This window comes from Tasmannia lanceolata, unplaced genomic scaffold, assembly GCF_043159265.1.
Source record: "Tasmannia lanceolata isolate RefF3 unplaced genomic scaffold, GAP_Taslan_0.1 ptg000008l, whole genome shotgun sequence".
NCBI lineage: Eukaryota > Viridiplantae > Streptophyta > Magnoliopsida > Canellales > Winteraceae > Tasmannia > Tasmannia lanceolata.
Genome location: NW_027518685.1, coordinates 38,430,499 through 38,444,434, shown reverse-complemented (window position 1 = coordinate 38,444,434; position 13,936 = coordinate 38,430,499). Strand labels below are relative to the sequence as shown.

Below are 13,936 nucleotides of genomic sequence, written 5' to 3'. Positions count from 1 at the left end.
AAGTTGAGTCATGCTGGAGGTGGACACCATTTACCCCCTTGGCCCACTCTTGGTATACCATTTTGGTCAAGCGGTGTTCGGCCTCCAAATGCATTTGTAAAATCCTTTGAAAACAATTCATTATTTCATAAAATATTCTGCTAAACGTTTTATCAAATCCGCCTAGCCAGGCTATTTAATAGGCATACCGCTCTAACAAAATTGTAGTTGTCAATCCCTAAATTTTAGGGCGAAGAATCCCTTGTTGAGTATCACTATTGGTCTCGAGGGTTTGCTCTAGGATATCGCTCTATCCGAATGTGACTCTAAAAATAGAATCACTATAAGATAGACTAAGACCCTAGAACGGACCGGTAGATCAATAAGATCCCTCAGGTCCAAGGACTTGTGAAAGGTCCTGTCTGAAAGAACAACTTTATACTTTCTTGTCCACAAGTTGTTCTTTATTTGATCCGGTTCGGTTACGCGATCCAATCGTCGCACGCACTCTTCTTGCTTAGGGTCAACTACCTAGATGACCGAGATAAGTCACCTCACGACACGTGCATGTAGGCAAGACTGGTGCTAGTTGTATACAGAAAGAGATATCCGGTTTCTTTCCGAACTAGGAACTATTAAGGCTTGCATAGAACCGAGATGCCATATCTCCTTGCTCCCTTGGATCTGTGAATTCTTTGAGCATGGCATTTCTACTATGCTACCTAAGGACGAACATGTGTCAATAAAATAAGCACATCACACACATTCATAAATGTAAATACCCATTCAAGTCACGAAATAAATCTTTATTGATTAGAAAATGTCATTCTACTGACTTTTCAAGGCATATACTCTAACATCTTATTGGTCTGTGGGCCCATTCTAGAGCCTTAGTCTATCTCATAGTGATTCTAGTTTAAAGTCACATTCGGATAGAGCTATATCCTAGAGCAAACTCTCAAGACCAATAGTGATACTCAACATCGGATTCTTCACCCTAAAATTTAGGGATTGACATCTACAATTTTGTCAGAGTGGTAGGCCAATTAAATAGCCTGGCCGGGCAAATTTGATAAAAATTTCATCGAAATGTTTTATATAACATTGAAAAGTTTTCAAAGAATTTTACAATTACATTTGGAGGCCGGAACACTGCTTGACCAAATGGTATACCAAGAGTGGGCCAAGTATAGGAGTTTTGTGTGGCCTTTCAGTTTTTTTATTTCATTTACATTTATCTTATGTGGATGCTCATATTTAGCAAATGTGATGGTTATTATTCGCTATTTGAGATAGCCTTGTTTTTACATTTATGATCATGCTTATGTGGATGCATGTTAATTAACTAGATGGATTTAGTTAATCATTGAGATTGATTAATGATCGTCAACAGGTATGGTCTGCTACTCACACGGCATAGACCGGCCCCGACATTTGGGATGTGCTGGATGAGGCTGATCGCACTGACATCTGGGATGTTCGAGGAAGTGATTGGCCGCCCTAATTCCAAAAGAAAATCAGGATGATTGACCTGTTTTAGAGCCAGGATGAGGCATTCCCAAGATGAGTCGGATGGGCCTTACAGTCGTTGAGGACTGATCCTGCATGGTGTAACCGCATGACGCTCTATCTAATTCCGGATTGCTATGTGCTTTCCAGATTTATACCATGGCGTGTGCACTGGGTGTGACACGTTCTAGAGACCACTACCTACAGGTGTAGGATTAATCCCTTTTACATAGCACCATGTGTGAGGAGTCAGTTCCGAAGGTAACCCTTGTGCCCTTAGGTACCCTTCACTTTGCTAGGAAGTTGAAGTCTAATGCTCGCTACTTTAGCATGCTAACATGCGGTTGTGATTGATTCGACCTATTGGCTCATTGCTGGGAAAGCAGTTGGACAGATACATAATAGGATATGTGGTTGGGAAAGATCCCGTGATATTTACACTATGGTTGGGCTATGGCTTGCACCTGTTTCTATTTATCAGTTGCGGCATTTTTATCGGGTTTTATCGATTGTTTTGCAAATTGTTTTCTAAATCTATTTATATAGTTAAATATGTTTATTTTGGAAAATAAATTTTACCAAACATCAGTGTCCTCAACAAATGAACAATGCATGCTGAGGTGGATGGGGGCTCTTTGGGATTAGAGCAGTTCATCTCGGTGTATATCGTGTGGGTCTAGGGCAGGTTAGATGGGATTGTGATGTTGCCATTCTGGTCAGATGGAGATTTGGTATGGTGCTCTCATTGAAGAGATGATTGGTCCCTGAGGTCTCACCTGTTAGGTTTCAGTATTTGAGATCAGGTGTGGATGGTTAAGATTGCTCAAGGGTTAGTTTTGTGCCGTTGCTGACTACCTTTTAGGTTAGTAATTATCATTATGCCTTAAGGGTATTTTGGTATTTTAGATCACTAATGGCACGGCTATAATAAAGTCGAAGGAGGGTTTTTTGTTTGCTCTTGAGAGTAGAGATTTTCGGGGTAATTTGGGAATTACCAAGTTTCCTTTCTCTATATAAGTGAGCTTATGGATCATTCCCTATACTCGTAATATTCTCTCCTCCCTCTTCTTCTTCTTCCTCTAGCACCTTTCCATCTACCCTTGGTCTTAGCCGTCCATCTTCTTCAGACTGAGATCTAACAGGTGTATAGTTACAATCTCCCTCGTGTTGTACGTACAAGCCCCCTCTGGATTTTTCCAATCATCTTCCAGCCCATCATATTGTGGTTTTAATTGCAGCTTTGGCATGATTACGTGTCCGGTTCAGCAATTCAACAAACAAAATTTTTTGAAATCAGAGCTTCCGCAACGATCACCAAGGGGGGAAGAGATGTCCACTCCCCGCATGAATCAACTCAGTAGATCTAGTCAAGAAGAAAGGACTTGCACATATAAGATGTGATTAGGGGTAAGATGACCTGACGGTCATCTTTAGAGTTATGTCTCGATGGAGGCCACTAACTGTTAGAAAGGTTGAAAAACCCTGAGAAAAATTGCTACACGTAACGGAAGAATAAACCGTGTAGAACAAAAAATTTGCTCTAACCCAGGATTCCTAGGGACTAATTGATCTTATGGTGATTTAATAAACATAAATCAAATACCTCAGTTGTTGTAGAGAAGAAAACATCTGCTTGATCTACTCCTCAAAAATCCGCTGTGGACCCCTCACATCTTGAGAATGCTGAGAAATAAATCCCCTCACATCCTTTAGATCTCCAAATGTGAAAGAGAGTTCTACCAAGGAACTCTCGAAATGGTGCCCTCATAGCATGAGTGGCGATATATGAGATACCTCTTGATTCGGAGACAAAGCCCCGAATCAAGATGTACCTAAAATATAGAAAAGAGTTGCCATCCATGGATTATGGAACCCATAAAATACACTCTGTGCAATGGATAAATCCAGAGATAATCAGGTCCGTGCCTGGATACGAGTAGGGAAGGTGTTAGGCACCCTACTCGCCCGAGCGCACTTGGTCTCTTATACCATTTTACTATTTTCGAAGAATTTTGGACTAAAATCATGTGAAATGAGAACAGACATCCCCAAGAAAACGTCTACCTAAGCATGCATGACCCGGAGATGGGCAAAAGAAAACAAACAAATCCTAACTCATCACATCTAATCCTAATTCATCAAGTCTAGGAAAGCAGTAAATAAACGCATGCATAGCTACAGCTGAGCAGATAACGACAAATATAATGAGCAGGTTTAATGAGATGAAATAAGCAAAAATAAACAGGTACGTGATAAAGTAAGCAGGTAATAGTAAAGAGCTACAGCTAGGCAGATAAGTAGGTATAATGAGCAAATATAACAAACTAAGATAAACAGGAAAGTAATAAAGTGCTACAGCTAAGCAGATAATCAAGATAAGTAATCAGATAAATGCTACAACTAATATGTGAATAAACATGAAAACTATAAGAGAAATATAACTATGAAATAAATAAACAATATAAGAAACATACTATCATGTACCTATGCAAGAGATAATGACAAGCACCAAACCACAGATTCTTAAAACTTTGAAAAACTAAGAAAAATGTGCAACAGTATGATCTGGACCTGGATGGCCATCCAAGCTGCCTACGTATCCAAGCCTCATTTTGGAATCAAGTTCAACGTAGTTATGTGACCTATTCTAAGCTACGATACCTATTATGCCTAGACCACTAAACTATACTTGACCTAAAAGACTTGACTTATGTCTAAATTTTATTGAATGATTAGATTAGTTAAAGTTGATTGTGGATTTTAGGACACCCTATATGCCCTAACTAAATGCAAGTTTTATCCTAAACTAATGCATGTGGGCCCTACATCCTATGTGCAACTAGGCTGTATCCTGAGAAAATAATAGGCTAACTAAGTGAATCTTATTCTAGCCATCAATCTGACTATATGCCAAATTTACCGTACAGAGGCTCCTAACTCTAGGACTCTCCTAACTCTAAGACATACTCCTAACTCTAAAAAATACTCTACACATCTAGGACAAACTCCTAACTCTAGAGGAAGATCTTTTCGAAAATATTTGTTGAAATTGAAAGATTTTTTATTTAAATGATTTTTTTGAAAAGTTAGTAAAGTTTTATTTGAAAGGTTTGACTAGACTGGGGATAAAGATATCAAGCTGCCTACATACCTCGTGAAAGAGGATCAAGCCAACGTAGTTCAGAAACAACTCTTCCTAATACGCTCCTAATGACTTTTAACTTTTTTCAGATGTTTTTTATGTTTTAAAAGTTTTAAGATGTTTCAATATTTTTGAGTTTTGAATTTCTGGTTTTTTTGAATTTTTAAAATGATTTACCCTTTTGACCAAAGGGAATATACAAAACAACACACTAGGACAAAATTCCTAGGGCTAAAAGGGAAACCCTAAACAAGTAAACTAGTGTCCCAGGTAAAAATGCTAAGATCCCAAGTAGGTAAAGGCTCTAACAAGACATGAGATAGTCTCTAAGGAAAAGGGGAGTGTCTAAACTAACAAACAGACTCCTATCTAATAGGTAAACTCTAAAGCTATGGGGCTAACTCCTAGCTAAAGGTTAAACTCCTAAACCATGACCTCAAATAGGGGTGCAAATAAGACATGGCATGTCTCACAACTTTATAAAGGAGTGCTAATAAGTCAAAAAAATATCTCCTAGAAGAAGAGGAGATAAATGAGGTGCTAGTGAGACTAGGCAAGTCTCCTAGACACAAAGATGGGCTCCAAGTATCCATACTGAAATCCCAATAGGCAACACAAAAGGGGGGTGAATTGTATATCTAAAAATTTTGCCTTAGTTAAGTGCACTTTTAAAATTTTTAAATAATTTTCACAAATATCAATTGTAAATCTAACCCTTGTTCAATTAGCAACAATAATAGAAAAGTAGGGTTTAGATTATACCATTCACCACAACAAAAATGAAGAAGAAGATATGAGACGACGCAATCATTTATAGTGGTTCGGTCACAAACGGACCTACTCCGCTACCCAAGTACTTGGTCTCTCCTTAGGATTTAACTTCACTAAAATGAGATTTTGCACACCGAATCTCCGAGCTTTTACAACGATCTCCTTCAAGGGACAAACACCCTTTGTACAAACCACCTCCAAGGAATCAACCATCTTCGCACACCGCCTCAAAGGGTACAACTCCTCTTAGCAAAACCGCCTCTAAGAAGAAGAACCCTTTTTACAATCCGCCTCAAAGGAAACCGCTTCTCTTTACGAATACAATGAATGATAAAGGAAAGTTTAAGCTCACTCAAGCCTCTAAGTCAGCAAATAACACAATAAAGCTCACTACAAACTCTCACTCAAAGATAAGCAAGAAATTCCTAAGTCTAACACTTTGGATGAAATCAATATAAAGGCACAAGTGTTTTTAGAGAGAGGTTTGAAACCCAAAAATGGTAGCAAAGTAGATTTGTGGGTATTAGGCTATTTCAAAATATTTTCATCAAGTTAAAATGGAGCTTGGAACTCCTTTTTATAGCCTTTGAATGGATATAGCCGTTGGAGGGCAAAACCGTAAAAACTGGGTGCAAATTAAAGTTGTGCAGAAAATCTAACGACTAGTTTTCCAAAGCGGGGTGGTCGACCGGGGTGTCGCGGTCGCCCGCGCTTTATCGGGCGCTATTTGAAAAATTCAAATTCTTATCGCCGCAGTCAACCGAGTCGATTGCGGTCGCCCGCGGGCCATGTTCTGGTCAGAGGATAAAAATCAAATTTTCCTTATCGTGATCGACCAGGCCTGTCGCGATCGCTCGCTGCATGCCTTCTGACCAGTTTTAGATTTCACCATTTTAAAGGGCTGGTCGACCGGGGTGCTAGGGTCGGTTGACCGCCGATTGCAAAAATTGTGTTTTTCAAATATTTTTCAGGGTTTCTTTTGCAATCCTTTTGGGTTTCTCTCTTGGACATAAAGAATACAATTTTGGGGAGAACATCAAGAGTGTTAGAGATACAATCTATGATCAGATTTTCCAACTCTTGAGTCTTCTCTTGAACATGATCTTCAATATGCTCCGTTCGATGCTTGACTTGATTAAGATCTTCAAATCTTTACTCCATCTTGTAGGATCATCCATCAAATGCCTTTTTAAGTTTGCTCCCATCAAGATTGAGTTGCTTCATGAAGTCTCCGCATGGATCTTCAAGTCATGCATTGTGTTGTGTAATGTAATGTACTGTCCTTTTTCTGTTTCAACACAACACTCAAAGCAACTTATTAGTCCTAGTAACCTAATCAATTTGTGTTTGTTAATCATTAAAACATGGGTGAAAGTATGAGGAGCCCTTGGGAGAACCCTTAGGCTTACACATATCATTGCCCTTGCAATGATTAATAGGGGTACAGGCAACTAACATACCAAGTTGGTCTTCAACTAGTAGGAGTGCAACTTACGAGACTTGAGGTAGTCTCCTATAGGTAAACTCTCTAAATGAGACAAAACTTGTCTCCTAAATGGGCTCTAGATGACTCTTTCATTGCCCTAGCAATGAATGGAAGACCACTAATGACTCAAGGTGTCTAAAAGACTAGAAAGTCTCTACAGAAAGAGGAAGAAGGAAGGGGATACTACCAAGACTAAGTAAGTCCCCCCTAAAGGATGGGCTTGGGATGACTCCTTCATCGCCATTACAATGAGAAATATAGTAACTGCATGACTAAATTAGTCTTTAAAACAAAGGAAGGAAAAGAAGATTTCGAATGAAACTAGACAAATCTTATAAAAGAAGAGACAGAGACCAAGGCCAATGAGTAAAATTCTAGAAGATAAACCTATTAAGAAAGGATTCCCCTAACCTGTATAAACTTTAATATAGAAGGCTCCTTGCCTCAAAATACAGCCAATGTAAGATAAAAGCAAACTATACTATCTGTCCATTGGGATATACAGAAGAAATCATATCATAACCTGAACATAGACCTAAACCTTGCTTACTTAAAACCAGACTGTTAAAAAAATTTCAAATGTGGCAACTGTTGTTACATTACTTATCTTTCAGGCAGAACTGAAATTAAAGATTTTAAAATCAAATGAGAAGTCCAAATAAAAGGACAGTCAGAAATCAGACCACAGCTTTTTTTTTAAATGATAATACTCTGCAATGTTTCCTAGCAAGCTAAAGTTCATTTACATAATTCCAGCCTTTCATAAGATTACTCATTACACAATAATAAATATAAGACGTCTATTTAATCACCAAAATTATAGCAACCATATAATGTTATACACAAATAAGAGGTATTCCAACTCATTCCTCTTTCAACAATTATCTCAGATTTGCAAAAAATCTTAATGAGTTCTCTCATTTTAAGGAATATTTACCAAGATAATAATGTGTAACAGATTTTCTAAATTCCAATAGTTGATTGGAATGAAATTAAACACATGACAACCCAAACTAAGGTAATTGAATTACGTAATTTTAAAGGAAAAATGCATAAGCCTAACACACCAATCAAAACAAAATTCAGTGGTTATAATTTCTCAATACCAGACTTTCAATATGATTTAAATATATCTTCATCAACATGAGCACTCTATGATATTAGCTTATGCGTTTTTTTTTTTGAAAAAAAAAACTAAATACAATTCATGAGAAGCATAATGACTTGCAAAACCATTACACACAGAATGCTTAATACCAACACATGAAAATGTAGATTATTTTTTCTTTACTTAATGTTATTAAATAACCTACAAAGGAATCATTCATGAAAATGACCTCGACTAAACCAATAAAACACAGCACTTGGGATACGCAACCTTTTGAAGAATATTGACAAAGTCAATATAAACTGATCTCATATTACCCTGTCTCTAATCATAAAACTATTAATATATTATCATAATCCCAAAAGATGCCTCAACTCATTTGAAACGAACAGAGTAGACTGTATCTCTATTAAAATGGTAAAATATGAGATAAGTATCATCTAATTTTGCTATATAACAAAACCTTCTCAACTTTTTTTTTTTTTAAATGCTACCAAATGACCAATGTTCAATTGTACAAGCACCTTCAGTTAACTAAAAATTTTTATATACAACCTACCTTTCTCTTCTTTCAAAAATATTCTCAAAAGTGCTATATAAAGGGAGAGGGATCGAGCACAAGATGAAAACATGCCAATTAATGAAAACACCAAACAAACTCAAGATAAAATATATGCTCATAAATCCTCAACTGTTTAACAAGTTAAAAGCTTGAAGGTGGTACTATAAAATGAGAGCCAAAGGTGTACCATCCCTAATTATTTAAACCTAAAAAAAATAAGGTAAATACTTCAAACTAGTATATATTCTGACCCATTAATAGTTACATCCTCGAAAAGAAAAATGGTTTAGTAAGAGTCATAAATGGTTGAACTGAATTATTCAACTGAAAGAAATCAAGATAAAATGAGTTACACTATAGTTAAAATCTGAACAATAGAACCATCTAACTGAACCAAAACAATTTTATCAAAGAAGACCAACACCCATAAGTACTATGTGAACATAAATCATTTCTCTGAAACTCAAAAGGAAAAGCAAACTAAAATTGTGTAAGCAATAATACATAAGAATGTTGGTTGGTTATATAGAAGAGACAATCTGTTTATAAACCATCTATTAAAACTAATGGGTACCAATCAATATGACAATGTTCTCACAATGAAGGTGTTAAATTATAAACCCTCTAACACCACATTAGGAAAAATCGCATTATCATAGCCGAATATAATAATTCATTTTATTCTTTTATCCAATACAGCCTTCGAAAATAATTTTGGTTTTTAGAAGAACAACTTACATGCACCCTTTTAATAAAGAAAACAAGATAAATCCATGTAGTTATTGGATACAATAATATGAACATCAGTGAATGATAGTGTGAATATTAGTAGATCCTTATTGACATGGACACTACTTTGTTTTAATGGTTACTTCTAAATCAACTTGACTTATAAGATGAAAACAGTTGGCAATTAAAATAAGATAGGATTAATTTTGTGAACACATTAAAACATGAGAGTTTACACTAACTGTTAGAAACAATGTCCTGGCTCTATTTTAGTGGCCGCTTGCAGGTTCAGAGGGCTGGTTTTTACTACTATTGAGTTGAAAGCAAAGGATAGAACTATACAATTTATAACATTGAGAAAATTTTCAGCAAACTCATAAAAATATTTACAAAGTCTTTTATATTTTTAACTAGTCAAAGTAACACACTATAGATAGAACAGCTTATCTATCTGCTCTTATTGCACATAAAAAAGATTAATCATGACATCATACTTATTGTATCCAACATATGGCAACTGGTTTATAATAGATTGAAACTAAATCACTATCAAAGTCCAGTAACAGGCAATGACATTTCCATAGTCCTATTTTAAGATTTGCCATTCCTTTATCAATCTAATAATTTCATCAAAATATAACTAGAATTTCCAAAGAAAACCACTACAAATCAAAAGAAAAGACATGCTCTGCTTATACAAATACCAAATCGTGATTGGGAACTTCACTTTTTTTTAATGCCTGAAGCATTGACACTAACAATTTCAATCACTCTGGCTCATTTTGTCTCTTAGCATTACAGTAATTTAACAAAGTCATTACCAACAACAAGAATGAAAGGAAACAAACTGATTTAATCAGCTATGAAACATGATTGTATTGACATCATTATTCATTAGGAATAAAAGAGGGGCTGAACCCTTTTTTCTACATTTACCAACACAGATTATTGGAGACTCCAAACAGTTCCAATGAAATGGTAACTTGAATGAAATTGGAAAACTACTCTAGAGAAAAAAATTTAAATCCAATTCATAGGTGAAATTAAACAATCTTACAAGAAAAGTGTGTTAAAACATGCTCTACATTTTATTTGTAATCATTCCTCTTATTTATTTGAAATCAGACCTTTTATCTTATTAAACATGCTCATGTAAATGATGAAGAATTAAATGACATGAAGAACTTTAAAAGCTAACAACAGAGTACTGAAAACTCAGTGAGTAAAGTGGGCTACAAAAGGAACTGGAAACTACAACTGACTTAATCATTCCATATTTTTTTTAAAGAACAACAATTCCACATCAATTCAAAAGCGATTCATCCAAGTATTTAACATAAAAAAATCCAAAACTTAAACCTTAAAAGAAATCAAATACTACAAGACAATTAGATCAATGCCTTTGTATGCCACTGGAATAACACAAAATTGAAATTATTTGACATTCTGTTTACATTTTCCCTTCTAAAACACTATAATCATCACCATATACTATAACTAGCTTAAATTCCAGTTAAACACAAGAACAGAATCAGATTAAAGGCAAATCAAGTATGACTTACACCAATCAGTAATAGCTCGTAATTAGGAAAAATCAACTATACTAAATTGCTTCACTGATGGTCAGGCAATGAATCACTACAAATTATAAAAAATTTGCTTTTTACAAGCTTATCACATCAATAGGATAAAAAAATGTTCAAGGATCTAAAAAAAACTACAAAGAAAGATTAAACATGTCCAATAATTCATGAAATTTACACATGATTATGAGATAAAATATATAACTTCCAAAAAAACTCCAAATTTCCATCACATCACTTCAAACAAGCTTCATAACATTCTTTTATTAACCTTTACCTCACCAGTAAAGTAAAAATCTTATGATTCATTAACTAAAACTAATTAAATGGTCACTGATAGGGCATAAATATGGTGGGACCGTTGGATCTCACCACATTTCACCCATACGGCAGAAGAATCTAATCATTATTAGAAGAGACATTAATACACAGTAAGACCGCGTGATCCTGCCACGTGTCACCTCCCCGCCTACAAAAACTTCATCATCACGATTATGGGCAAGATTACACAACAAAGCCACGTGCGTCGTCGAACCAGGGGGCAACCCAATCCAACAAAAGAGGGTTTTGTCTCTGAAATGATGAAAAGGTCCATGTGGCGCCCCATGAAGAGGATTTGCATGCAAGATCAAAGTATAAATACGCCATCAAGGCCCTAAGAGGAGGAGGCCGATTCAGTCTAAGAAAATGAATGACTCTAATAAGGGAGGCCATTAGAGGAAGCTCAAAGCCGTTAGTAAGGTTTTCCCACTTTAATCAAGAGAGGGGAGAGGCACTGGATGCCTTATCCTTCCCTCTATCCTCGGCCCCCAACTCGCCCACCGAGATATCAGAGAAAGAACCCGTACATTGGTCTTGGTAAACCTAATTATACCTCATTTCTTGTTGTTCTTTATATCGTTGGTCCAGAATCGGACTTGAGTGTCGAAGTGGACGTCCGGGACCCACCCCGGACCTCCCTGTCCCCTTTGTTTGTGATTACAAACCCCAGCAGAGGCTCTCTACCCTCCGCGCGATCGCGAACCCAGATCTGGCGCCATCATATTGGCACCATACGTGGGACTTGTCTGAGCTTGACACTTTGTGACGATGAGAAACCACGCCCAATAGCAAGAAATAGGAGTAATGACCAGGAGCCAAGCCCAACATGCACAAACTCATGTCTCTAATTCTCAGCAGCAGACCTCGCAGGCCTCGAGCCAGCATAGGGCAGCCTCTAGCACACCACAGATGGTCCCTACCATGGAAATGTTCAATGAGCTTCGCCAAGAGCTCTTCCTACGGTTGCCTCCGCAACCGAAGCCTCCAGTTCCGAAAATGCCTCCGGCAACGCATGGTCGGGCTGAAGTCTACGAAGAAGACGGCGGAGAGTCTCCCGAGGAATGTCACCATCGTAGGAGGCGCGCATCGGTTCGAGCCGCCTCCCTTTCGACAAATTGCCCTCTACCTCCCCTAGCAGGGGAGTATCAACCAGACGTCAGGAAACAAGCTACCCAAAGCTACGCCCTCCCTACCCGGATGACTCGATTCCAAGATTTACCTCCGGTACAGGCGGAGGAGGAGGCTACCTCGGCGCAACTGCTAGGGCTAGACCAACTGGCTGATCTGCAGAAACAGATTTAAGAAGTTAAGCGAGAAATCAAAAACCTTATGCCCACGAAATCCTAGACGAATTGGAAAGAGAGACGGCGTCCCCATTCAGCGCGGAATTCCTAAAAACCCCCGTGGAAACAAGGATAGATCTCTCTCAATTCAGTTGTTACGATGGAAGAACAGACCCCCTAGAGTTCCTCCAAACTTTCAGGAGGGTAATGGCGCTCCGAGACGCGTCAGATGGATTTATGTGCAGGGCCTTTGTCTCCTTGTTGAGAAAAACCTCTAACGATTGGTACCTACGTCTGGAGCCGGACTCCACCTCGTCCTTCCATGAATTCGGAAGGAAGTTTACCGCAAGGGTTGCCAACAATCGCCTCCGCCACGATCCGGCGGACGCCCTCTTGGTCCTCCGACAAGGAAGGAACGAGACCCTGAGAGACTTCATGCTGAAATTCAACACCGAGTTGGCTCAACTTTCCAACATCGACGTCCAGATAGCAGTTGCAGCTCTGAAGCACACTACCACCGACCAAAACCTCAAACTACACCTCACCCTCAAGCCACCGCGGGACCTACAGGAGCTCGAATCCAAAACTAACAAATTCATACGAGCGGAAGAAGCCTGCGTACGGGAGCGGAGCCGGGCCGGCCATGAGGGAAAACTGCGTGCCGAAGAAAGACCAGCAAACCGGAACCCCATTCCCGTCTTTGAAAGGTTAGGAAATGCTCCCCTAAAGGTCCCCCTCTCCCATGTCATGTTCACCATCAGAGATCAGGGTCTCGTAACCCCTCCCAAGAAAATGAGCACTGACCCGAAGAAGCGCTCCACCGGAAGGTTTTACGATTTCCACAGCGACCACGACCACGAAACCGACCATTGCTTCCATCTCAGACTTCAGTTAGAAAAACTGGCCGAGGAAGGTCATTTAGACCAGTACCTTAAGATCCCCGCGTGAATAGAGCGTTCCCATTACCATAGCGAAACGCACCGCTCTTCCCCTCCCAACAAGTCGAGAGGCCTGCACCAGTCCCGCAGCGGACACCGATCTCGCAGCATACATCCTCCCGAGGCAGTCACCACCGCTCACGGCACCACCGGTCCCCCAAAAGAGAAGAACCTCCTCGCCAGGCACCGGTCCCCGAGCAGCCGCCCACTATTGTTAGAAAAATCAACATCTTCGCAGGAGGGCCTGCGGCAGGGGGCCAACAACAGTCGGTCGACGAGCGTACGCAGAGCGAGTATTCTCCTTGGAAATGCTTTCTAAAAAGGGCCGGACGGATCCTATCCAAGAAGGCCAGGTCATCTCTTTCTCCACCGAAGAGTACAACGGACTACAAGTCCCTCATGACGATGCGCTAGTTATCAGATTAATCATCGCCAACTTCGATGTAGGGAAGAGATCGGTACACACGGGGAGCTCCGTCAACGTGTTGCACCTCGAAATCTTTGAAGAAATGAAATTGGACGAGG

The 13,936-nt window shown here is 38.8% G+C and overlaps 1 protein-coding gene across 1 annotated transcript; it reads left to right on the top strand.

Moving 5' to 3' along the window:
• Positions 1 to 12,680: 12,680 nt before the first annotated feature.
• Positions 12,681 to 13,421, top strand: LOC143882954 (uncharacterized). The gene has a single exon (XM_077386328.1). It carries the CDS (start codon positions 12,681 to 12,683, stop codon positions 13,419 to 13,421), a length of 741 nt encoding a protein of 246 aa, XP_077242443.1.
• Positions 13,422 to 13,936: the final 515 nt, after the last annotated feature.